The sequence below is a fragment of the Podarcis muralis genome, chromosome 1 (assembly GCF_964188315.1).
Source record: "Podarcis muralis chromosome 1, rPodMur119.hap1.1, whole genome shotgun sequence".
Lineage (NCBI taxonomy): Eukaryota > Metazoa > Chordata > Lepidosauria > Squamata > Lacertidae > Podarcis > Podarcis muralis.
The window spans coordinates 89295528-89321270 of NC_135655.1; the positions used below are offsets into that span (position 1 = coordinate 89295528).

Below are 25743 nucleotides of genomic sequence, written 5' to 3' on the forward strand. Positions count from 1 at the left end.
AGGAGGCCCCATTAGCTAAAGTGGTGCTTCAGGTTAAGAACAGTTTTAGGTTAAGAACGGACCTCCGGAACGAATTAAGTACTTAACCCAAGGTACCACTGTACTTTACTTGGCCTTTCCTGTGAGTCTTTGATTGACGTGAGAATAAAATTAAGGGTTGTGGTTTTTTGTTCTTAAAAAAAGACACCTCTGTGTTGCGGCTAAAAAGCTATTTTAATAAAGAACTGGAAGACTTCAGAGTGTTGCAATCAGTGAAAAAGTTATACAGGAATATTGGCTTGCAATTCTGTCAGAAATACATTCCCATGTCAGTGAGAGGTAGCAGAAGAAACCACTATTCATATCTTTATATAGAAAGGTCTGGAATCAAAGGAATCTGCAGTTTTGTTGCACCCCCTGCATCCCATTACAGCAGTTTGCGACATGAGAGGCTGAGCGCATTTCTACACCCTGCTGCAATACATGTGGATGGGCTTCAGCATTATAACTGAGCTCCTGCAATTCTCATCGCATAATGTGCCCCAGTGAAGCCCACCTTTGCGGTTGAGCTGTGCATCAAAGCAGGAGTCGTACCACCAGCCCCCACCGTGGACGTCTGCACAGTTTTGTTTGGTAGATCTGTCATTGTCCTTGTCTTTACAAGAGAACCTCATGTTGTCGTGCATGTTTTTGGCCTTGGAAGAAGTGAGAGAGTCACCTGCATTACCCTCGTAGGTCCCTAACTTGAGCATATATTCATCGTTCTCATTTCTCAGGACAAAGCTATCGTATTCTGCATATCTATGGTGTCCACCTGCATCTACTAAATTTATTCTGACTTTGTACCATTTCTGCTGGCTTATTAAGGAAATGTACTCGGTGCCCAACCAGTGATCTCCCACCAAGTTGCCAAACCCATATTTATAAGTTGTCCAGGTCTCTGACCAGGTGATTTCAGTGTCGTGGGTGTTGTGTTGGATAACTGTCCACCCATTGCATCCATCCATGTGGCACCAGGCTACGAGCTTGATGGCGTTCTCGGGACGTAATATATAGAGGCCGCTCTCTGTGTGGCCTGCCTGGAACATTTCGTCACAGTCCCGCATGTAAGGGATCGCTAGGGAACAAAAGATTGATTGGATGGTGAGTTTCAACACGCAGCCAAGTTCTCTGCAGCATCCTTGTAGAAATGTGTGCAAGCCTTGTGAGTTTGAATTCCTAGTCAAACAAACATCTGATATGTTGAAATATTTTCTCACCCTCATAAAGGTAAAGGTAAAGGGACCCCTGACCATTAGGTCCAGTCATGACCGACTCTGGAGTTGCGTGCTCATCTCGCTCTATAGGCCGAGGGAGCCGGCGTTTGTCTGCAGACAGCTTCTGGGTCATGTGGCCTGCATGACTAAGCCACTTCTGGCGAACCAGAGCAGTGCACGGAAACGCCGTTTACCTTCCCGCCAGACCGGTACCTATTTATCTACTTGCACTTTGACATGCTTTCAAACTGCTAGGTTGGCAGGAGCAAGGACTGAGCAACAAGAGCTCACCCCATCGTGGGGATTCGAACCGCCAACCTTCTGATCGGCAAGTCCTAGGCTCTGTGGTTTAACCCACAGCGCTGCCCGCATCCCGATCGCCCTCATAATAATTGCTAATCTGTGATAGACGGAAGTTATATAAGACATTGGGATTGGACTCAAGTTTTTCTTGTCCAGTCCAGCAACGTGTTCTCACAGCAGCCAAGCAGGTGCCTTTTGGGAAATGTGCAAGCGCCACCTGCCCACAAGGGCACTCTTACCTGCTGTGGTTTCCAGCAATGAGTATTATGAAGCATTACAGCCTCTGATAATGGAGGCAAAGCGTAGCTGTATGTTGTTGTTTTATATAGAAAATCAGCAGTATAAGAAAGCGTACTTGCAATAAAGGGTCTTAGTTATAAAGGGTTATGGGGAAAGAGTGAAGGGCTGTTGTGAGAATGAGGTAAGGCAGGGAGATTAGGAAACTGAGTTAGGCAGCAGAGGGTCTTGACGTGAGGTGAAGTGAAAACTCAGCCAGTGTGCGATTGAGTTGCCAAAACTGCCAGTGAAGCAGCAGCTATTACTCATCTGCATTTATTCATGTATCTAAAAATGTGACAAATACCATTGTTCGCTGCCTGTTATAGCAGCAAAAACCAATGAACTGAATGCACACAGCGTTTTCTATCTGCCGTGAGAAGAGCAAATCATTAAGGCTGATGGTATAAGGATGCCTTTAATGACTCTCTAGTGCTGGATTTCCAGAGAAGCATTCCTTCGCATGGGCCCAATGCCTCCTGCCAACATGTATTCTTATCATCTGTCGGAGTGGCTCACCGGTGGGAATGGCAAAGCTGTTCTCGTGCTTCCTTCACATCTCTTCTTACTGTACTGTGCAAATCACCTCCACTGTCTACTGACTTGTGCCGCTTAGGCCATTCTAACAAACTTCCCTTCTGCAGCTAACTTGGCCTCCTAAATACAAGCTCTTGAAATCCATGCTGCACCTTCAGAAGATCTCTTTGACAGGGAGGGGTACTCACCACTCACTTCAATGGTGCTCCTAATTTTCCAGGAACTCCATGACAGGGACAAAGGGCACTTTGAGCACTCTTTAACGAAGTGTGGTACCTGCTCATTAGGACTGAGCTGTATTTGCTAAGCAAGCCTCAGTTTCATTCCGATTTACACTATTGAATGTGATCGACATTTTCAGAAACAACATCTCATGAATTGCCTCACTCTGCATTTAAAGACACAGGGCATTTAAAGACACAAATGTCACACAAAGACAACCATTTTAACAGGATGAGCATAGAATGATCCCCCTCTTTTTCTCCCTCTCCATGCTGATATCCGGGGGGTTCTTCTGATCTGCCCCACAGCCAATTTCAGGGGTGCAAAGGGAAAGAGGGGAAGGACCACAACAAAGACCTGTTGTGTAAGTGAAAGCTTCTGCTGATCGGGTTCAGTTGAATGCCACCCATAAACATTGTGAAGAAATCTGTAGTATGTGAGGTGTGTGTGTGTGTGTGTGTGTGTGTGTGTGAGAGAGAGAGAGAGAGAGAGAGAGAGAGAGAGAGAGAGAGAAGGAAAAACCTACCATGGACACTCAATGTACATAAATTAAGCAAATAATAACAATGTTCATAGCTTCTCTCAGTGAACATATATTTGTAACAGTATTCCAGCACCATGTCTGAGACTACCTCTGCCAGGGAAGCTGCTGGGCAGTGGGGTGGGCGTTGCACCAACCAGATCCCTGTTCTGTTTCTTTGGCCCATCTCCTGTAATCCCAGATCATTCACTAGACTAGCAGGTGTAGGATTGGTGGGAGTTGTAGCCCAAACTATCTGGAGGGCACCAGGTTGAGGAAGGCTGTCATAATCCATCAACTCTCCCTCTGCCTCTACTCCTAACTACATGAGAGGCTATTTGATGGTGCCTTATTTTAATCATAATAGCTTTGGAATGCTTTTTCATCCAGTCACAAAACCAGAGACCTATATAAATATTTTAAAACAAGAATAGAGGAAGAATTCTTCTTTAGAAAGAGTAGTTTGTAACCTCATAATTCTTGATCTTCAGTGACATGAACCTCTCTGTGATGATGTTATAAAACGTGTTATATGATTCTCAGTGGAAACCAACGAAGTATGGAGTATTTTATACAGTGAAGCTGCTGAAATCTGAGTGTACCATTTAAAGTGTGCCTTATAACTCCTCATTAATGAAGGTCAACAATTTTATCCATTTAAAGCATTGCCACACATTCTAATATTTGGACATTTGTTAGATACTCAGGAGTTAGCAGGGAAACGTTATCGAAAAATGGAAGACCAATAATCCAATAGGTTATTTAAATGTTTCTTCAGAGATTGTATTTTCAAGTGGCTCAGAAAACGTGAATTCAAGCAACATCATTTGGAAACTAAGAATAAAATTAAGAAAAAACCCAAACTGAAATTTAAACACAGCATCTTGAAAATAATTATTGGAAGACCTTCTTTTGATGGGGGCAAAAAAACACTTTTGTGAGGAGGAATCCAACAGAACTGAGACTGGGTGTTCAAAGTCATCCCCGTATTCAGTCTGCATTCACTGGAATTCACCAGTTTAGAAAGGAGGAAGAAATAAATCTAGTAGAGTTATTATGGGGAAAGAATTATCTTTCATGTTAGCCAGTCAGTGAGATATTTAGAACAACATGACAAAAATGTGCCCCTCCAAATATTGCTGGACTCCAAATCTCATCAGCCAAAGCCAGCCTGGCCAACGGTCACGAATGACAGGAGCTGGAGTCCAATAGCATCTGAAGGTCCACAAATTACCTGCTTTTGCTTTCCAGAATCCTAATTATATCGGAAATGAGTGATTTTCTTGTCTGTTCTCTCCATAGATGCTAGAGTTCAGAATGCTGGAGTTGTTCTTAATCTTTTTTCTTTTTAAAAAAAGTTATTTTATATCTCAAACACACACTCCTTAATACCTAACAGCAACACATAGGCGCAATAAACAACAGTGTGACTTCACAAATCATTAAACATAAATTACCTTTTCTTTGCACAATAATTCTCCAGTTCCGAATTTGAGTGACATTCTTGACCAAGTCTAGGTTGACAATTTCGCTGAGTTGTTTCCTCAGTTTTTCCTCATTCAGTGAGCTTGTCACAGGGATCAGAAAAAGAAGAGCAACTGTAGCCAGCAGGACATTGGGGGGATGCATTGTGCAGACAGGTATCTGAAAGAGGCCACACGCAAATTAGTAATAGGCATGAGGCTCCAACACCTCAGATGTAACAGACTGCTTGACAAACTTACAGCACTTTTTGGAGCTAAATTCAAATGGAGAAAGTGCTGCGGCAGATTCCCCATTTATGTTTTATAAGTGGAGATAAGATCCTGGATGACTAAGCTTGTTACTAGTTAACTTTAGTATGCAATATTTGCCAGTGCCTCCTCCATAACAGCTGCTACGCTCCTCAGTGCTGTTGACTTTGCTGCCTTTCCTAAATTGAAGTTTATTTGATTGTCCTTTGTAAAGTCAATATAACATGTTCCTCAGTAGTAGCAGGTGCATCTTTAAGAGGAGACATTCTCTAAGAATTAAATGATAACACGTTGGGTCTTTGTAATATTGGTGTGTGAGAGAAGACAGAAAATCTTTTGCAGGGAAATGATAGGTTGCCAATGAATATAAATTTGGATATGGACATGGCTCAGTGCTAATAGGGGAAGGGATCAGGATTCTGTCTGACCAGATCCTGCAGAGATCTTTTTGGAGGAAGAGGTCACCTGGGAGTGGCCAATGACTGCTAGTCATATATAGCAACCTTCCGTCACGTTATAGGAGAGGGATCTCCATCCACTCTGCTGAAAGAGCAGCAACTTTTGGCTCCTCACTCTCTGAAAACTTTCCATTCCTTCTGTCATTACATAAACTGAGAAAAGGTGCCTAGTTTGCTTTTTTTTTTCCCTCCTCCCTCCTAATCATTTTTCCTTCGTGTTGTGTCTTATAGATTGTAAGGCTGAGGGCAAGGGCTTCCTTATTGCTTGTGTTTGAAAGCCTCTGTGGGAACCTTTTTCAGCTGACGAGTGAGATAAAATTTGCTTCAGATAAAGTAGTAAGAATAATGGGTGCCAGTAGCCAAGTGGCTAAGGGAGCTGCATAGCTCTTGGAATCTGACTCCTTCCACCTCTTTGAACAATAGACATCCGTAACATTTAACAAGCAATCCATCTCAAAAATAGAAACTCAAAGGATCCTTATACTAGCATACTGTGTCTGTCTCCCAAACTGGGTATTTTTTAGAGGGCTCTTTCAGATTTGTACTGTGTGTGTGTGTGAACATGCCAAACTTCCTGGCTCACAGCTCTCTGTTTGTGGCATACTTTGGGGCTGGATTCTGTGTGTTGATCTGCTTGAGACTGATGGATAGACTTTCCTGACAGCAAATGACTTTAGACGAGAGAGTCCAACCATCTTCTTTCCCCTTTCTTTTTCCTTTTTTGGCAGATTCAGTGGCTTTGTTTTGAGCTTCTGTCTCAAGCGATCCAGTTGTGCTTTAGAAAATCCATGCTCTTTTTTTAGCTCCCTGTAGACCTTACTCTACTGGGTGAGCTATGATTCATTGATTGATTGATTGATTGATTGATTGATTGATTAAAAAGTAAAACAAAAGGAGCATCAAATGCAAGTGACAACTGAGCTCCTTGTTCTGCACAATCAGTATGCCAAAGCATGAAGATACCTTCATATGCCACCTGAGCAGGGAATGCCTGACCTGCTCTCAGGAAATGTACATAAAATTCATTGTATGGGCCCCTCCAGACATCCTTTTTATTCTGCATTCATGATGACTTGTGCTCATCATGAGGGACTCAGGGTAGTTATATGGGATCCAGTTTTCAATACTGTTTATGCCTGCAAAGATTTTGGTGCAGACATACAGCTTGCTTTCCAATCACTGCAGGCCCCATAACTTCCTGCTCAGCTCTTGCAGCTTTTTACACCACAAATGTTCTCTCTCTGTGTGTGTGTCCTGCTTTTGTTGTGATATATAGCATAAAAGTGCTCTTTCAGACAGCAATAATGCAGTAGCATCGTGGAAGCATCACAAAACAATTAACAGAGCAGAATGCTGTGTGGATGGTGCTGTATAAATAAATCCACAACTATATTGCACCAGTGACATGTTGCAGAATGCATTTGCCAAAAAAAGCACTGGTCTGGAAGGGCCCTATGTAAATTCCTTGCTGTGATCTCTGATCCCTTGGAAGTTTCAGTTCCCAGGTCTTGCCTCTCCATTGCTTCTTCTCTCCCCTGATGTTCAGTGCCTCCTTATAGCTACATTTCAGACATAATGTTTTTACTTATGGCATAAGAAGAATAGATTGGCACTGTTTAATTTGTAAAGCATCAGTCGCATAGCCTAGGTCTGGATAGTTTAATTATCTAATGTAGCTATTTCAAAATGCAGACCGAAACTTGTTAGAGCCGTTTTTGCAACACACACCTGAGAGGACAGGAAAAAGACGAGCACAACTTGTGCATCAGATAAGGCAAATGTAAAACCTGAGCTCAACACACACTCCCAAGAGGAACGCTGGTGCTCAGACGAGAGAGTTTTCCTGTCAGCTTGCATTCCAGATTTGCTTACACATAATGCTCACTGACTTTTGGATCTATTCTTCTGATTATTGTGAGCATCTCTCTCCCTCCATCTCTCTCTCTCTCCCTCTCTCCTGGCAACCTTGCCTCCAGAGATGAAATATGCCCAAGCTAGTGGAGAGGAGAAAGTTTATCCCAGAAGTTGTATATAGTGCTACACACTGATTGCTAGCTAAAGGTTTAGCATGCCATAGGTAAAGGTAAAGGGACCACTGACCATTAGGTCCAGTCGCAGACGACTCTGGGGTTGCGGCGCTCATTTCGCTTTATTGGCCGAGGAAGCCGGCATACAGCTTCCGGGTCATGTGGCCAGCATGACTAAGCCACTTCTGGTGAACCAGAGCAGCGCACGGAAACACCGTTTACCTTCCCTCCGGAGTGGTACCTATTTATTTACTTGCACTTTGACGTGCTTTCAAACTGCTAGGTTGGCAGGAGCAGGGACCAAGCAACGGGAGCTCTCTGACCTTCTGATAGGCAAGTCCTAGGCTCTGGAGGTTTAACCCACAGCCCCACCCGTGTCCCTTTAGCATGCCATGCCTGTTGCCTATTCATGATTACAATGACAAGACCCATAATAAAATTCTCAGAATGTTCACCCCAGAACTGAAGCTGAAATGGTAAGAAGTGACAAAGGAGGGCATCCCACAAGGCGGACTGTTTCATGGAGCATTAACTAGTCTGGAGAAGAGCTCATTGTGAGCAAAGGGACATATTAAAAATTGAGTGCCCTGCCAGATCAAACAAAAGAGTCTGTCATTTTCAGTAGTAAGTTTTCAGCTAAATTGTTACACTATTGGAAGCCAATGCAATGAGTCCTGCCAATGCTATGTGACTCTCCCCCTTCTTGTCCCCCTGCTGCATCCTCCCCAAATCTTCTTGGGAGGGTTGGAGAACCTCCAGAACAACACACGGAGTGGGGGGGAGATCATTCCATCTGGCAAGCAGATGTTGAATTCCACCCTCTGATTTCAACAATGGCCAGCCAGTTGTTTTCAGGGAATGAAGACAATAGCTTGGATTCAGAAATGCACTTTTTGGGCTGATCCTGCCACTTCCTCTACATCTATATGATGTACAGTGGTACCTCGGGTTACATACGCTTCAGGTTACATACGCTTCAGGTTGCAGACTCCACTAACCCAGAAATAGTGCTTCAGGTTAAGAACTTTGCTTCAGGATGAGAACAGAAATCGTGCTCTGGTGGCGCAGCAGCAGCAGGAGGCCCCATTAGCTAAAGTGGTGCTTCAGGTTAAGAACAGTTTCAGGTTAAGAACGGACCTCCGGAACGAATTAAGTACTTAACCCGAGGTACCACTGTATAGAGCTATATCAGGACCATAGCAAGGACAAAAGGCTAAATAGCCTTTTGAATACCACAGCCCAGACCTTGCATGGGTCCTTCTGTGCTTGTTTTGGGCTTTTTTCCAAAAAGACCCAGAATCACACAAAGTCAAATGACATGGAAAACACAACTCTTCACCTAAGCATAACAGATCATAGGATTGTAGGATTGATGCTGCAATCACTATCATAATGCAAATTTGCCATTATTAGATCCTCTTTTCCATTCATCAGTGACTCTGTTTTGGTTGAATTTGATGGTCAGGATGATAAAAAAGCATTTTTATGTCTATAGACTGTACCTCCCCCCCCCAAAAAAAAATTTAAATTTAAAAATCTCAAATGTGGCCTAGTTTCTTTTAGCAACTGTGAACATGTTTCATTTGTTAAATCTGCAAATATATTAGGTCACACCCATGCCAGGATACAGGACTAAATTAACAAACAAAAAAAGCAGTAAAATTCCCTCCATCATAATTCTCATGAAAAATAAGCACCTACATCTATGATTAGTTTGTTCTGCTTAGCTTTTGCTACACTCCCATCATAAATCCAGAGCAAGCAAATAACTCAGCAATTAACATTCCAGCTGCACCTGGACACCAGGAGCAAGGGAAATCGCCTATAGAAAGTTTTGCATTCAGTATATTAACTGCCATGCCTTGTTATCAGTGAAACCATATAGCATAGCTCTTGCTGGAATGTACCACTTCACATTGTGGGTGGAAAATGGAAATGTTGATTGCTTCACATATAAAAAATGAATATGTAGAAAATAGGCATATCTTAAAAATGAGACTAACATCCTTCTGACTTGCTAGCTTTCCATGTTCACTTCTCCATACTCAGAGGCATTAAAAGTAAAATTTCTTCAAACTATTCAAAAGGTATAATTTCAAATATTTATAAAATTTTGCTCAAATATGAGCATGACACCAAATGGGTTTAAGAATGTCATAGAACACAGAATATGACATAACTACTTGGTTGGCCATGTTGCGGGGGGGGGGCTCCTTTTTATCAGCTAAACACAAAGAACTGCCATTAAAGTTGATTCATAAGTGGTACATGACTTCTAGTAAATTATTGTTACTATTATTAATAATAATAAAATTTATATACTACGCTTCATCTGAACATCTTAGGGTGGTTCATAAGATAAAAATACAGGATTAACACAAAATAAATGGTTAAAACAAGCAAACAAACAAAACCAATAACCCCCTCCCACAAACACATTTAAAAGGCCATAGAATATTTAAAATATGCATAAGTCCATCTGCATCAAGATGCTGGAGGGGATGTTTAGAAATTGGACCATACCTCCACCTATGGTGGGGTTGTACTAGAGTGCAAGAATTTTGGGCAACAGTATGCAGAGAAATTGATAATATCTCAAACTGCCACTTTATCCCAACAGCTCTATTAGTCCTTTTGTCTATATTTGATGAGGGCAATCAAAATTTGCACAATAAAGACTTGATAGTGCACCATTATATCTGTACTATAAATAGTTCCATTTGCTACCTTTCATACATTCACATACCTGTGGTTTATTTCTTTTGACTTTATGTTTGTTTTTGCTCAACAGTGATCTATAATCATCTATGGATTATGAATAATGTCATCAACTCTTTTTTGATAACACTGTAATTTGTAGAAATTTGTATAATTTTTTTAAAAGTTTGAAAAATAATGCAAATTGTGTTTTTTTAATGAACTGATTAAAGGTGAGGACTTGTATTTATGCCATTGCAGTACTGTTAACTATGATTAAAAATAAAAGCCAGCTTAAATGCAAGAATCAGGCTTTGCACATAAACTCATAACTCTTTTGCACTAGACTCCATACTACCATCTCCCACAATTTATTGGTTTAATTTCATGGCATATTCCTTACTCCAGGAGAATAACAAGACTTGATTTTCTCTATGGATTAGGGTCTTGGTCCAGTGGTAGAGCATCTGCTCTACATGCAGAAGGTCCCAGGTTCAATCCCAGGCATTTCCAGGTAGTCCTGGGAGGGACCCCTGCTTGAAACCCTAGAGCAGGCATGGCCAAACTTGGCCCTCCAGATGTTTTGGGACTACAGTTCCCATCATCCCTGACCACTGGTCCTGTTAGCTAGGGATGATGGGAGTTGTAGTCTCAAGACATCTGGAGGGCCAAGTTTGGCCATGCCTGCCCTAGAGAGTCACTCTCAGTCAGTATGGACAATGCTAGATGGACCAATGCTCTGAGTCAGTTCTAGGTAGCTTCATGCCTTCCTAAGGCATTTGATTTCAACTTCTGCCATCCACAGTGGAAACTTTGAGCTGTATATTTAATGAGCAGGGCACTACCAGGAGCATGTGCGTGCATGCCATCTGTTTGCTCTTAAGACGTTATCTTTACTAGAGACCTCAAGTTCTAGAAAGATAGCAGACTTGCATGGACATATAGACTGTCTGACGGGCCACCTCCTGATGGCAAACACTGTAAATGAAGATTTACTCAAGACTGGAGGAAGAAGGAAGCTGAACAGCAGATCTGGAAAGTACAGAAAGTCATTCTGTACTTTCTGTTTTATACACTGGAACCAGCAAGTGACTAGGCTGCTAACACACACACACATTCTTCCTGTAAAAGTGGTGTCACGAGGAAGAACATCTTTCTGCTTTTCATATTGTTGAGGGAATGTGAGGGAGGCAGATGAGATTGTGTGTAGGGTTTCTGCTCTTTAAGTCTTTTAATCAAGGATGGCTAACCTCCAGGTGTTGTTGGACTCCTATCAGTCTCAGCCAGCAGGCCAACGGTCAGGGGTGATGGGAATTGTGTCTGTGTAATTTTATATATATAATTTTTCTCAAGTTTTCTGTTTTACAATTTAAAATACTCATTTTACCTCCTTAAGATATCAATGACTTCCCTTCTTCTCTTTCTATGGTTTATTTTATGTATCAAAAATCCTTGCATATTTTACAAGAACTATACCAATCAATATTCCATTATTGCATCCATTAAAACTTATTTACACTGTTGAATTTATCTTAATACTGCCAGCGTTTTCAGCTGTACACAATTATTTTCCATATATTCAATAAACGTTTTCCAATCTTCTTTAAATGTTTGTTCTCTTATTCTATATGTTAAGTCTGCAGGTTGTGCATATTCTGTCAACTTAAGTTGCCACTCTTCTTTGTTTGGGACCTTGCTAGTTTTCCATTTTGAGGCTAACAAAACGTGGGCTGCAGTTGCAGTATACATAAATAACCTTTTCTGACACCTGAGAATTTCAGTCTGAATCAGGTTAAAGGTAAAGGTAAAGGGACCCCTGACCATTAGGTCCAGTCGTGGCCAACTCTGGGGTTGCGGTGCTCATCTCGCTTTATTGGCCGAGGGAGCCAACGTACAGCTTCCAGGTCATGTGGCCAGCATGACTAAGCTGTTTCTGGCGAACCAGAGCAGCACACGGAAACACCATTTACCTTCCCACCAGAGTGGTACCTATTTATCTACTTGCACTTTGATATGCTTTCGAACTGCTAGGTTGGCAGGAGCAGGGACCGAGCAACGGGAGCTCCCCCCGTCGCGGGGATTCGAACCGCTGACCTTCTGATCGGCAAGCCCTAGGCTAAATCACATATTGGTGTGGGGAAAGTGCTGGCTAGATTAAGATTAACTATCTTAATAAAGGACAACGAGTGTGACAAGTGCAACTGGGTTTCTGGGTCCAGAATAAAATAATAATAATCTAAGTACATTAGAACATAAAAAGAGCATGCTGGATCAAGCCAAGGGCCCATCTAGTCCAGCATCCTGTTCTCACAGTGGCCAACCAGATGCCTGTAGGAAACTCACAAGCAGGACTCAAGCATAAGAAAACTCATCACTCCTGTGGTTTCCAGCAAGTGGTATTCAAAAGCAAGACTGCTTCTAACCATGGAGGCAGAGCACAGCCATCATGGCTAGTGACCATGGCCTTATCACTTTGCTTAATCCCCTTTTGAAGCCATCCAAGTTGGTGGCCATCACTGCCTTCTGTGTGAGTGAGTTCCATAGTTTATTATGCTATTACTACCAGTGCTTAGCCATATCTGATTCAGGGTTTGGACATGCATCCATTCTTACATATTGCAGTTCTGTTCAACATCCTGTACTGTCACTAACAGGCTTTAAGGTCTGGAATATGTTGGTTATAATAACACAGAAAAACAGAGGTACAGGGTCTCACTTCGCTATTCTTTTCTTCTTATAGAAAAGAACACTATTTGGTTTACTAATTTGTGGTTGAATTAGAGCATATGTTTTGATTGATTCAGAAATAAGCAAGAACTTTGACAATCATACACAGAGTCCAAAACTTTTTTTTGCTTTAAATGTTAATATCTACATTTTCTTGTGTCAATGAGGTAAGGGAGACACATAAAAAGTGTGTTGAAATGTACATCCATTATAATATTATTTGCTTATTTCATTTATGAATCACTTCCTATGAAGTACCACAAAGTGATTTCATAATACAATAAATACACACAAATATTTGTTTGTGTGAGAAAGCCCTGCTGAAAACTCGGAGGCTCTGGGCTGATGGCAGCAGCAGGGCCGGTAGTGAAGTAAGTGGGGGGGGGGTCCAAGGGGTGCCATTTTGCCAAACCTTCTCCTCGAGACAGTTGCCCCAGTTTGCCTCATCCTAGCACCAGCCCTGTTATTACCCTGGTAGATCAGGGGAATCCTCTTAACATAATATATCTTAATTTTAGCAAGACTTTTGATAAGATCCCCCATTACATTTTTGTTGGCCAATTGGTAAAATGTGGACAAGATGGTGTTACTGTTTGTAGTTGATTAATAGAAACTGAAAGAGTGCTAATTAATGGCTGGGGTTTAACATCTTTATAAATAACTTGGATGAAGGAGTGGAGGGGATGCTCTTTAAACTTGCAGATGACACTAAACTGGGTGTGGTGGTTAAGAGATATCTTAAGAGATAGAAACAGGATACAGGATCTTGACATGATGACGTGGGAAAGGCTCTAAGGGTTTAAGTAAATCTCAAGTTAAACATGATGCAACAGTGTGATGCGTTGGCAAAGGGGGGGGGGCTAATGATATTCTAGAACATATTGACAGAAGTATAGTGTCCAGATGACATCCAGAATGCTGCATCCAATTCTGGGCATCACAGTTTAAGAAGTAATTTGATAAACTGGAATGTGTCCAGAGGAAAGTTGATGGACTATGCCGAAAGGGCAAAAATGGCCGAAGAATCAGAAATCAGAAAGAGCAAAATCTTAATAAGGAATGAGGGAAATTTACAATCTATCTTTCAAACCATGGTAAACAGCTAAAATCATTAGTGGGACTGGAATAACACTTGTAGTTTAATGGTGAATTTTGGACATATTGGAGATGCAAAATATTTGGATTATTGTAAAAGATGCAGGAGGAAAGGACCAACAATAAGACCCACAAAGCGGCAGAGGGAAGTCCAGGAGATTATGTAGAATCTTGTTTCTATATTCTATGTTGATATGTTATTGTAAAATTTTAATTTGAAAAACCCAAATAAATAAATTTACAAAAGAGAGAGAGAGGAATGTGTCCAGAGGACAGTGACAAAGATTGTGGAGCATCTGGAGCAAGCAAACTAGGATGAATGCTCAATAAATAGGTTGCCTAGAGGGGAGGACCATAAAGAAGGCTGATCACCGAAGAATTGATGCTTTTGAATTATGGTGCTGGAGGAGACTCTTGAGAGTCCCATGGACTGCAAGAAGATCAAACCTCTCCATTCTGAAGGAAATCAGCCCTGAGTGCTCACTGGAAGGACAGATCCTGAAGCTGAGGCTCCAATACTTTGGCCACCTCATGAGAAGAGAAGACTCCCTGGAAAAAACCCTGATGTTGGGAAAGATGGAGGGCACAAGGAGAAGGGGACGACAGAGGACGAGATGGTTGGACAGTGTTCTCGAAACTACCAGCATGAGTTTGGCCAGGCTGCGGGAGGCAGTGCCTGGCGTGCTCTGGTCCGTGGGGTCACGAAGAGTCGGACACGGCTAAATGACTAAACAACAACAACAGAGGGGAGGAACTGAGTCAGAACACTGGTCCATGTAGCTCAGTATTTTCTACGCTGACTGGCAGTAGCTCTCCAGGATTTCAGAGAGGAATCTTTCCCAGCATGACTTAGAGATACCATGGGTTGACGCTGGGACATTCTGCATGCAAAGCAGAGGCACTACCCACTGAACTACAGCTCTTTCCCATTCTTGCAGAGTAGAGAGGCAATGTTCTTCATATTCTGTCCTGGCTAACATTTCCCTGTAACTCTGAGCAGGTTACACTTTTCTTCTGCAGACCCAGGATTCCTGCTCATAGTTTATGAGGGGAAGGAAAGAGAGTGAAAGTTCAGCCAGAGAGCCCATATAACGTAGTTACTTTCCTCTCTTTTTATGGACTGGCTATATGACGCTGTGGGTAAAACCTCAGCGCCTAGGGCTTGCCGATCGCATGGTCGGCGGTTCAAATCCCCACGGTGGGGTGAGCTTCCGTCGTTCGGTCCCAGCTCCTGCCCACCTAGCAGTTCGAAAGCACCCCTAAGTGCAAGTAGATAAATAGGTACCGCTTTATAGCGGGAAGGTAAAAGGCGTTTCCGTGCGCTGCACTGGTGCTGGCTCGCCAGAGCAGCTTCGTCACGCTGGCCACGTGACCCGGAAGTGTCTCCGGACAGCGCTGGCCCCCGGCCTCTTAAGTGAGATGGGCGCACAACCCTAGAGTCTGGCAAGACTGGCCCGTACGGGCAGGGGTACCTTTACCTTTACCTTTTATATACCAGTAATTCTGCCCCTATTAAGTTAAAAAATGTGCTACTGAAAGAGTCCGATAAAGGTTTCTTAAGAGGAACAAAGGTCCGTGGACAGCAGTTAATTTTGCATGATTGATGAACCACACATGGCTGATAGAGCACATTTTGTATAATGACTATACCAATATGACTTCTGTCAATGTAGGACAGTTCACATTGCTCCTATTCTTTACATTTGTGCAATATCACTAGAACAGAAAGTTCTCTTTGGCACAGGGAAGTTTGACATGGGTTTATGGAAGGTGCAGGAGGAAATTTTCCTAGGAAAGCCCGCCCCCCCCCCATTGCATGAAAATGTGTCTGTTTTTCCTCAAGTGCCATTATATATTGCATTAACATATAGTGCATTAACTTAATGCAGGAGTGGCTAACATTTTTAGACCTGAAGGCTGCGTTACCACTTTACAACCCCTCTGGGGCCCATATGCCAGCATGCCCAAAACATGGGCACAGCCACCACAACTGCACACATCACATGCACATAGTGACTGGCCTTGGATCCCACAGTGAGGTTCATAGTTGAATGGGGATTTAGTTTAGTCCAGCCATCTAACCACTTAGACCACACTGGAGTTTTCTTTAAGCTTTAGTGTGGTGCAGTTTGTATAGACCCAGGTGGAAATCCCCACTCAGCTATAAATTTTACTGGATGATCTTAGGCTAGTCACTATCTCACAGTCTAACCTACTTCGTGATGTTGTTGAGAGGACAAAAAGGGAGAGAGAGGAGAAACAGCCATTGCACACCACTTTTAGCTCCATTGAGGAAGCGAGTGGGATGGGCAGAACTAGGATGAATAAAAAATGTGAGACTATAAGCCTTCTGGTGCTAGCTATCGTGCGCTACTGAGGTAGTAAGGGGCTGGACTATCTATAATTTTCAGGTTCAGGAGGTGGCAAACCATAACCCTCAAGAATATTTTTACACCTCTAATTTTAAGAGAAATATCTCATACAAGTTTATGCAAATCCAATAGGACCTACACTCATGTAAATGTGCGTATAAAGGATTCTATTCTTAATATCACATTTGAGAAACAACTTCAAAATCATTCTCCATTTATGCTTGCATAGAGTTTATTTGACAATGAAACAATAGCCATTTCTCTCTCTTTTATTGCAGGTATTTGTAAATCACAAATGAATTTTTGTATTTTTCATTAAAAGCACAGAGATAAAGACATTTCAGCTCTACATGGGCCTTCTCTTTTAAATAAGCTACTACTTTTTCACACTCAGAAATGTGCAATAGAGTATTGTAATTCTCTTGACATCAGCACTGCGATACATAGACTAGATTTTGGCCAAAATGTTTAACAGTTGTTTCAGGTAGGTGGAAAAGAAAGCAGATACCAATGGGAAGTTCTTCTGATAAGCCCCACTGAAAGGAATGGGAGTTGCTTAAGAACACAGCTACTGTGCTCCTATGTAGCTCTCATTCCTTTCAATGAGGGTTTACAACAAATTCCTGGACAACTACTGTGTCCTAAATCTTGGGGCCTTATAAAAACTACATATTGGTGGTTGGTTTTTGGAGCTGATCTAAAACAAGAGGAAGCCTCTTATAGTGGTAGGAAACGATTCATTAATATCTTGGAGGTATGTTGCAATTTTTCCCATTGGGTCGAATCATGATGTATGCTGATGTACAGGGCATGGCCTCTGAGCACAACCCCCTCCAGCGAATGTCGCCTGTTAGGAGGGCTGAGTAACAGTTATCGTACCACCAGCCACCACCATTATCTAGTGCACAGTTTGTACTGGCCCTCCGGTCATTATCCTTGTCTTTGGTAGAAAACCTCATATTGTCATGGGTTCCCCATTCACCTATAGTGGTCAGTGAATCCCCAGCATCCCCTGTATAGTTCCCTAGCCTCAAAGCATAACCACTGTCTTCATCATCCACTTTAAAACTCTGGTATTCAGCATACTTGGTTTGCCCTTGACTATCAGTTATGACAAATCGTACAGAGAAGGCGTTCTGGTTGGTTAAGAGGTGCATGTATTCATTGCCGAGCCAGTGGTTTCCCTGCAGGTCCCCAAAGCCATGCTTATAAGACTGCCATGGGTTTGACCAGGTTGTCTTTGAGTTGACATTGTTTCTGTGCAGGACTGTCCAGCCGCCCCCATCATACTCCATGTCACAGTAGACCGCCAGCAAGGGAGAGTATTTGGGACGGATGACATACAGGCCGCTTTGCTTCCTGCCACGGAGATGAGCTGCTCTGCAGTCCCTTGCAATGTATTCTGAAACAGAAGAACCAGACTCCTTGTAAGTATCTTGCAGGCAGACACATAGAAATAAAACCCACAAGCAATGCAACAAGCTGAAGTTTTTGGACTGGTGCTGTGGACCCTTTAATAGGGAACTTATCACCACTTGAGATAAGACATGCTCCAACACTTTGCTCTTTCTGAAGCACGCTTAAGGCCTTTTCCGAATGCATTTTTAAATTGATGATTTGCTGAACATCTTCTGGTGTTATTTTAACTGTATTATTTCTGGTGTACATTTCATACGTTGTTGGTTTTCTGTGTAAACCCGCTCTGATTTTTTTATTACATGAGCAGTTTATAAATCTTGTAAATACCCCTCACTGGCAGTGGCGCCATCACTTTGAGAAAGAGGTCCAGGGCCCCGCTCTGCGGAATGAGCAAGAGGGCTGACTTACAACATACATGAAGTAATAAATCCACCATTAAGACCAGAGTCTAAAATGATCTGAGAGCACCATTGCCAGCTGGCCTCAATTCAGTTCTATTAGGGCTTTGCTACATAACCCCTCCCTTAGCAGACACACCTTAAGTCCTATGGAGACCAGAAGAGATTTGCAATGAGTATCACCAGTGATCATTAGATCTCTAGATGCCTAGGCCTACAACTCCCATCAGCTTCCAAGCCAACATGGCCAATGAACTGGGCTGACAGGAGTTGTTTTCCAACAACTTTTGGAGAGTCTACAGGTTCTCCATCCCTGCATCAGGTAGCAATGGCACCTTACCAAATTTCCTCTCTTCTTACATTTTCATTTCATTTGAGTAGCATTTCAGGGCTTTTTGTTACCTTCATAAACGTTTTTTCCAGCATTAATCAGGGAAGCAGTGTCCTTGCTTGTCAGCATATGTTTATTGGCAATTTTTGATAAGAGCTCATCCTTGGTTAAAGATGATGAAATGGAAATGAGAACGCAGAAACAAAGAGAAGAGTAAAGTAGCATCTTGGGAACCTGGAGAGGAAAAAGACCAGGCCATGAACAAATAGTTCCTAAGGGAACTACAGTGGTACCTCGAGTTACATACACTTCAGGTTACAGACTCCACTAACCCAGAAATAGTACCGCGGGTTAAGAACTTTGCTTCAGGATGAGAACAGAAATTGTGCTCTGGCAGCGCAGCGGCAGCAGGAGGCCCCATTAGCTAAAGTGGTGCTTCAGGTTAAGAACAGTTTCAGGTTAAGAACGGACCTCCGGAACAAATTAAGTACTTAACCCAAGGTACCACTGTACTGTGAATGACTGCCTTCCGACAAATGGCCTCTTCCAGTGCAGGAATTAAAATCATTATCTTCTGCGATCTAGTGGCATTTTGTACTCTGGGAACCACTTCCAGATATACCTTCTTATAACAATTTCTGCAACATAACTCAGAGCCAAAAATATGTAGAATTAATTTAAAAAAGAAATCAGTAGAAAGGACTAGAAAATAACAGACATTAGAATAAGTTAAGAATCAATGTACACACTTCCATGTACTCTGTATCCAATGTGCTCCCACCACTCGTTTTGGGAAGCCTTGTGCACACAGTCTACAGCTATCCTGTACCTTTTGTGTGTGTGAGGCACTGTGTTTTGATGCATTCCCTCCCCCACAATAAAACCCCAACTTCAACCAAATTCAGAACCGCTCATCAGATGAAGACATCCCACTAGCGTGGGCTTAGGTGGGAGACTTGGGTAAACATCGAACCATCCTGATACATACAGCAATGTGCAAATGCTGTTTCAAACACAGTGAAACAGGACAACCTTGCTGCATTGTAAGGCAGTAATGTGCACACAGCCCCAGATGTACAGGATCACATGTATCCTTAGGTCCCCTTGGAGATTTGATGGAATTTTTCTTTTTTGAACCCGAAAATTAATAAAATAAACTGTTAATGCTGGGGACTTTTCCTGAATGCCTAGAAATGGAGTGGTCTGTTACTGTGTGCAAATGATTGTTTCTGCTTAGCATCAGAGATCCAATGAAGCCTTTGTACTTGGATAACTATACAAATGTATTGGTTGAGATTAAAGCCTGGCTTTAGGACTGAAAGCCTGTTTATTTCTGTTTCCTAATTCAAAATTTAATTTCTTTCCTAAATTCTGTACATGGCAACAGAATAATAAAACTGGCTTGGCCAATAGAAGGAGACACTGCTTTTTTGGCCGGGGGGGGGGGCACATGTATACTGTGCACTAAAAAAAAGAATTCCTTTTGGAAAACTTTAAAATGATCATTGCAACCACCACTCCAAAATGTAGTTGAATTAAGTTAGTTGTGTTTAATTCCCACTGAAATCAATGGGAGTTGAGCAAAGTCCCGAACCCATTTCAGTTCAGCAGGACCTAGGTTCAATTAACTTCAGGTGCATTCCTATACATTTCTGCTCAGAAGTATGTCCCATTTAGTTCTATGGGGCTTAGTTCCAGGTATGTGGCTATAGGTCTAACTCTGCAGCCAATGTATTGGGGGTGGGTGTTATCGTTTTGTTTGTTACTATGTTGTGTCTTTTGGTGCTTTTATATTGTAAACCATCCTGTAATCCTTGGATAAAGGACAGTATTGAATGAAATGAATAAATTCATTTATTGTTCCAGATCTGAACACATTTCTGGAGACCAGCTTTAGTTTTCTCAGGGTAAAACCTGAAGTGCTACTGATGCCTTCACACCAATTCAATGGGATATCATGGTGGAACAGAAAACCACAAGGCTATCCACTGCAAGCAACAACCATACCATGCCACCTTTCTCCCGATAAGACTTAACTGTGCTCTTGCTCCAACTATTAGCCAAAGGTACCAGCACTCTTGCCTTGTCATTGGAGCAGATTAAGTAAACCAGACACAGGCTGGAGCTTGGTATCTAGATGTTAGTTCCCCAATCACTGCTGACTATCTAATGAAAATGGTTGCATACTCAGAATGCAGCACTATTTATATGGACACAGTTCATTTAAATCTTAAATCTTAAATCTTTGCTTCTTGTTTCTTTGTTTCCATTGTCTTTACCTGTTGTCTGACTGGGTTGTAGGATCCTTAGGCTAGGGACTATCTACCCAAGGTCCCTATTATTTGTAATAATATTGATATACATGATATATTGTATTTGATGCCCAATATGGGTCTCTTCTGACTAGCTGGCATGCTGGGGTTTTTGAACTTCTCCAAGAATTTGAAAAGTGGCACATAAACTCCACAATTATATTTTAGAACTTGGGACATAATTTTGACAGTCAACATGTTATTGATCTTAAACATGGCAATTATGTTCTTTTCAAAGAACAATAGGGGGAGTGAGGTTGTACGTTGTGCCGAAGTTTAGCAGCCTGTCTTGAATAAGAAGAGCTAAATCTAGTAAGGAGAGAAAATGGAGGTTAGAACTTACCTTTCTTACTGATGCTTCTTAGAGGCAAGATTGCATGATCTGAAGAAGGCTCCTTCAGACAACACAAATGATTTTTATTTTGCTTATATGCTCATACTTTATACTGGGATGGGCAAGCAAAGTAAATAGCTAATTATAGATGTTTGCATAAAGTGTCATTGGGTGCCCAGTCACGCAGGAACAGCTTGTAAATGGGTTACAGAAAAGTAGGGGATATAATCTTAAACAGTTCCTGCTGCTTTGGGGTGTGCCCTACAAACTCTTAAGTACCATAAATGATGTGCAATGGATGAATTATGTTTGCCAAGTAATTTCAACTTTCTGTCAACACAGCCAATGGCAACGGGGAAACTTCCTGAAAGGTTGAATGCCAATGGCTTTAGCGCAAATGATCCACCTAAAAGTTTGCTGTCTGGGTGGAGGGAAATTAAGCACTGTAGCACCGTAGTTGGCACAGTTTGGCAACAAGCAGCTATTTTAAGCAAATCTTCAGACGGTTTCCATCTGCTGCACCATTCACCAACCAGAATATAATTAAGGGGTTTCCCTCATGCTCTTCAGTGATAATTTTTTTTTGAAATCAGTCCCCTACAATAAATGGGTGGAAGGGCATGTGTGTGCCCATGTGTGTGCGCACAGGGTAAACCTCAGATCATATAGGGATCGTTTCTGTGAAAATCAAAACCCTTACACACATGCAGTAGCTTTTCTCACCTCTGAACATTTTTGCTACAGTTTTGGGGGAACATTTATGAAGAGCAAGAGTGAGGGTGGACATTCTAGTTCGAGTTGCCTGAAAACAAACCACATGCAGCAATGCGATGGCATCTTCACCTGGGAGGGTACATCTCTCAGAGAGTGGCAGTGCAGATGTTTTGCACGGAAAAGGCCCCTGATCCTATATTGTGACATCTCTAGGTAGGGATAAAAAATACCCCCTACCCCTGTTTGTAATGGTGGAGAGCTACTGCCAGTCAGTGTAAATAGATAAAAAGGAGCAGACCACTGTGGTCTAACTTGATATAAGACAACTTCATATACTCTTGTATGACAGTGATCTACTCCAGGTATGTCTACACCGCGGCCTTAAATTGCTTTAATACCTTTTTGCTTCTGTCCCATCTTTGAGGGAACTGCAGTTTGGACTGGGGCTGGAGGAGGCACAAAAGGGCTAAGAATAATTCTTGGCAGCTTACCAAGTACAGTTAAAGTGTTCTTTGAAGGAAGTGATATAACACAAAAGTAGTTATAGCAGAACAGAAACCGATTTAAATCAGCACTGCAATCTTCCCCTCACTCCATCTTGGTTCTAAGGTGATGCAACACAAAGCCATTTTTGGCACACATCCTCCTTCGGTCTACCCCCTGGTTTGAGCAACATCCATTCTGATAATTCTGAAGAGCTCAGAAGTGTGTTTACTATTTTGGGAACCTGTAGATGATCCTATTAAGACGTTGCCCAACTGTGGATTGTAGCATTTTTCTTATGGACCTGTACAGCTTCCTTTGCTTTTTTTTACAAAAAAAGAATTAAATAATCTTTCTCATAAGTACTTCAAATATTTCTTAATAGAGATGTGGGTGATGCTGTGGTCTAAACCACTGAGCCTCTTGGGCTTGCTGATTGGAAGGACTTAACCACACAGTGGTCCTTTACTTACCTACATATTTCTTAAACAATGATACATACTAAATGATTAATTCAACCACCAAAAGTTCATTTACAATTGAATGGACTATTTACTCTGCCTAGGATATTGTTTTTCTTTCTGAATCATGCTTTATTTACCATTTTTGTACTTTTATGCTGCTTTAACTTTTAGCTTTACTGTATTTTACATTTTGTATATTTTATTATCACATGGTCTTGTTTTTTACTGGAGATTATAAGCTCCTTTGTGGAGGAAGTTCCTCAAAAAGTGGGATATATATGGTTTATGCAACAAACAAACAAATAATAGGAGGGTATACATGTTTTATAAGTTCATTGGTATTTTGACTGATTTTACAGTATACATAGTTTATTTAAATGTGTATGTTCACTCTGTGTCAAGCTGCAGTGAATTAAGAATGCTAATTAAAAGCAGGATACACCCAAGAAAAACAGTACAAAATTGCATTAAACGAAGGATGCAATCCCAGACACACTTTCATGGGAGTAAGTCCCACTGAACACAATAGGACTGATGAGACACAACCAGATTTCAACATTTTTTATCATGGCACGTGTCTGTTTCTTTTAGAGAAAACAATGACTCAGAATGTTCCAGCCGCATGGGCTGGTTGGGAGATACTGGGCAGATGCAGAGCTGTCTTTCCCATAGGGCTTAGCAGTGCATTGCGCCAGGGTGCTGGCCTCTCACGGGCATCCCAGAGAGTGGAGGAACTGTGCGGCTTTGCCAGTGGCCTCCCCTTTATCTGCACACCTGCCAGCTGCACCCCGCCAACCATATGGCTGGCAGGTGTGCAGCTTCCTCCCCAAGCCTCCATGGGGATTGGTCTCCCACAGCGGCATGGGGGAGAGTTGCACCCCCCCACACCATGGCTGGCAGTGCGCAGCTTCGCACCCCCCCCCCCCACTATCCATGGTAATTTGTGGGTGCTGGGCGGATATTTGCACCCTGGTGCCGCATCTGCTAAAGACGGCCCTGGGCTTTTCTAGGACGAAAAGGAAGTGTCCCTAATTCGAACAAATTTGTAGCAAATTACAAAGCTCACAGTGAAATTGGGAGGGTGTGAAGTGGTGAATTGTCTGCCCTGATCGCCACATTTTTAAAATTCCACTCCTTGGTTCTAATGCAGTGGAAATTAGTTTTACTAACAGCTCCAAGCCTAGATGAGGGAGTCCATTGCTTGCCCCCCCCCCCAAAAAAAAAGAATAAAGGGACTTTGGATTCAATGGATTTGTTTTGCAGCCTAACACCAACTACTACTGCAAAAACCACCACCAGTTGTATCTTTATGCCCTTGGAACTATCCGCAGGTATACTGGGGGCCTCTGCAGCAGACATGCCCATGTGCTTGCAAAACTCTTCTCTGCTGGACACACATCTAATCACTCCTAACCCCTTCAAACTAGTGAATTGGGGAGTTATAATTGCTTCTCCCCCCCCCCCTTAGTTTTATAAAAATGGAAATGTACCAGTTTGCTAAAATGGGTAAAGTGAATTATCTTTCTTGTGAAGACCAAGAGCTGGATTCCAAAATCTGTGGTGACTTCCTAATTCTTGGCCCCACTTTTAAATCTGCACTAACAATATAGTACAAAACCAATTGTGCCAGAGTTATAGTTCTTGTCCAGAAAAAATTCCATGTAGTCTTTCACTGACACACATAAAGTTGCCTTTAATTCAATGCATGATGGAGAGCTGCTCATTTTAAGTAATTATAATCATAGGATTAACAGGGGTTTTATCCAGTTGATTTAAAACAAGCCATGTGTACATTTTTAATAAATAATAATAATAATAATAATAATAATAATAATAATAATAATAGTACCACTTGGTTTACATTTTAAAAACTCAGTTTAAATTTTTATTCAAAATTTTATTTGTCATTTTATTCAAGTAAAAGGGGGTCTGGTTTTAGTTCCCTTCCCAAGAGCTTATTGAAAGTGACAAAGTAGGTAATCCTACTGATCCTTTGATTCAAGATACATGGGCAGACTCAGTTCTTCAAATGCTGCATCTTGCCAGTGCTTTCCCTTCATCTCTGAATCATAAACAGGCATCCCACTCACTCCTTGGAGGAATTCCGTGGAAAAGCATATTTTTTCCAGCTATGCTACAGCACCATAGGCCAAATCCAAGGACATCCTACAGAGCCATGTTCTGCACCTCCATCTCTTTAATTTCTTTCTCTTTCTTTTTGGGAAAGGGGGGGGGGGGTAAATTAGATAGGAGCCACAGAATTGGGTGAGGGGTTAATACTTTCTCCAAGCCAGTGTGGTGCAGTGGTTAAGAGCGGTAGTCTCATAATCTGGGGAACCGGGTTCGCGTCTCCGCTCTTCCACATGCAGCTGCTGGGTGACCTTGGGCCAGTCACACTTCTCTGAAGTCTCTCAGCCCCACTCACCTCACAGAGTGTTTGTTGTGGGGGAGGAAGGGAAAGGAGAATGTTAGACGCTTTGAGACTCCTTCGGGTAGTGATAAAGCGGGATATCAAATCCAAACTCTTCTTCTTCTCTTCTCTTCAAGTCATCAGGTGAGGAAATGAATGAGATTGGAACCATGGCATTTGGAGAATGGGATTAACCTCCCTCCTCACCAAGCCATTTCCCTCCATCTAGAATCCAATCACAGATTTTCAGTGTCTCTTCCCAGTTTTGGCCTTTCAAACTAAGCACTTTGCCGAGTCCTGGCTCTTCGACCTGATCAGCTTCTGTTTTTCAGAAGGAATTCTCTGGACCACACTGCCTCCTAGAGGTGCTCTTAAAATAGTGCACCACAGCCTAGTGCTAGGATCAAACGGCGTCAAGTTTTCCAACTATGGCATAAGGAATACAATGCGGGCTTTGCCACGGATGGCAGAAGCTTTGTTTTTCCAGGGCTTATAAATGCAGCAGACAAATGCATCATCATGGTCTAACAGCCAGACCATCTGCATGAACGCTGAGTGCCAAATCTCACCCAGCACCATTAGCGAGGCTGTGCTATTTTGTTAAAAAAGAAAATGCTGTAAGATCCCGACCCACTAATTGCATCTGACAGAACATTTTCCCTGGTTGAAGGAAAGC

The 25743-nt window shown here is 42.1% G+C and overlaps 2 protein-coding genes across 2 annotated transcripts; both read right to left on the reverse strand.

Moving 5' to 3' along the window:
• Window positions 1-194: 194 nt before the first annotated feature.
• On the reverse strand, window positions 195-4938 carry LOC114603632 (fibrinogen-like protein 1-like protein). The gene is made up of 3 exons (XM_028742839.2): window positions 4818-4938; window positions 4551-4737; window positions 195-1096 (listed from the first exon to the last, which is right to left on the reverse strand). Exons 1-3 carry the CDS (start codon window positions 4869-4871, stop codon window positions 444-446), a joined length of 894 nt encoding a protein of 297 aa, XP_028598672.1. The 5' UTR covers window positions 4872-4938; the 3' UTR covers window positions 195-443.
• An 11478-nt stretch (window positions 4939-16416) lies between these two features.
• LOC114603635 (fibrinogen-like protein 1-like protein) lies at window positions 16417-21140 on the reverse strand. Its single transcript, XM_028742843.2, has 3 exons — window positions 21006-21140; window positions 18422-18584; window positions 16417-17604 (listed from the first exon to the last, which is right to left on the reverse strand). Exons 2-3 carry the CDS (start codon window positions 18573-18575, stop codon window positions 16943-16945), a joined length of 816 nt encoding a protein of 271 aa, XP_028598676.1. The 5' UTR covers window positions 18576-18584; window positions 21006-21140; the 3' UTR covers window positions 16417-16942.
• Window positions 21141-25743: the final 4603 nt, after the last annotated feature.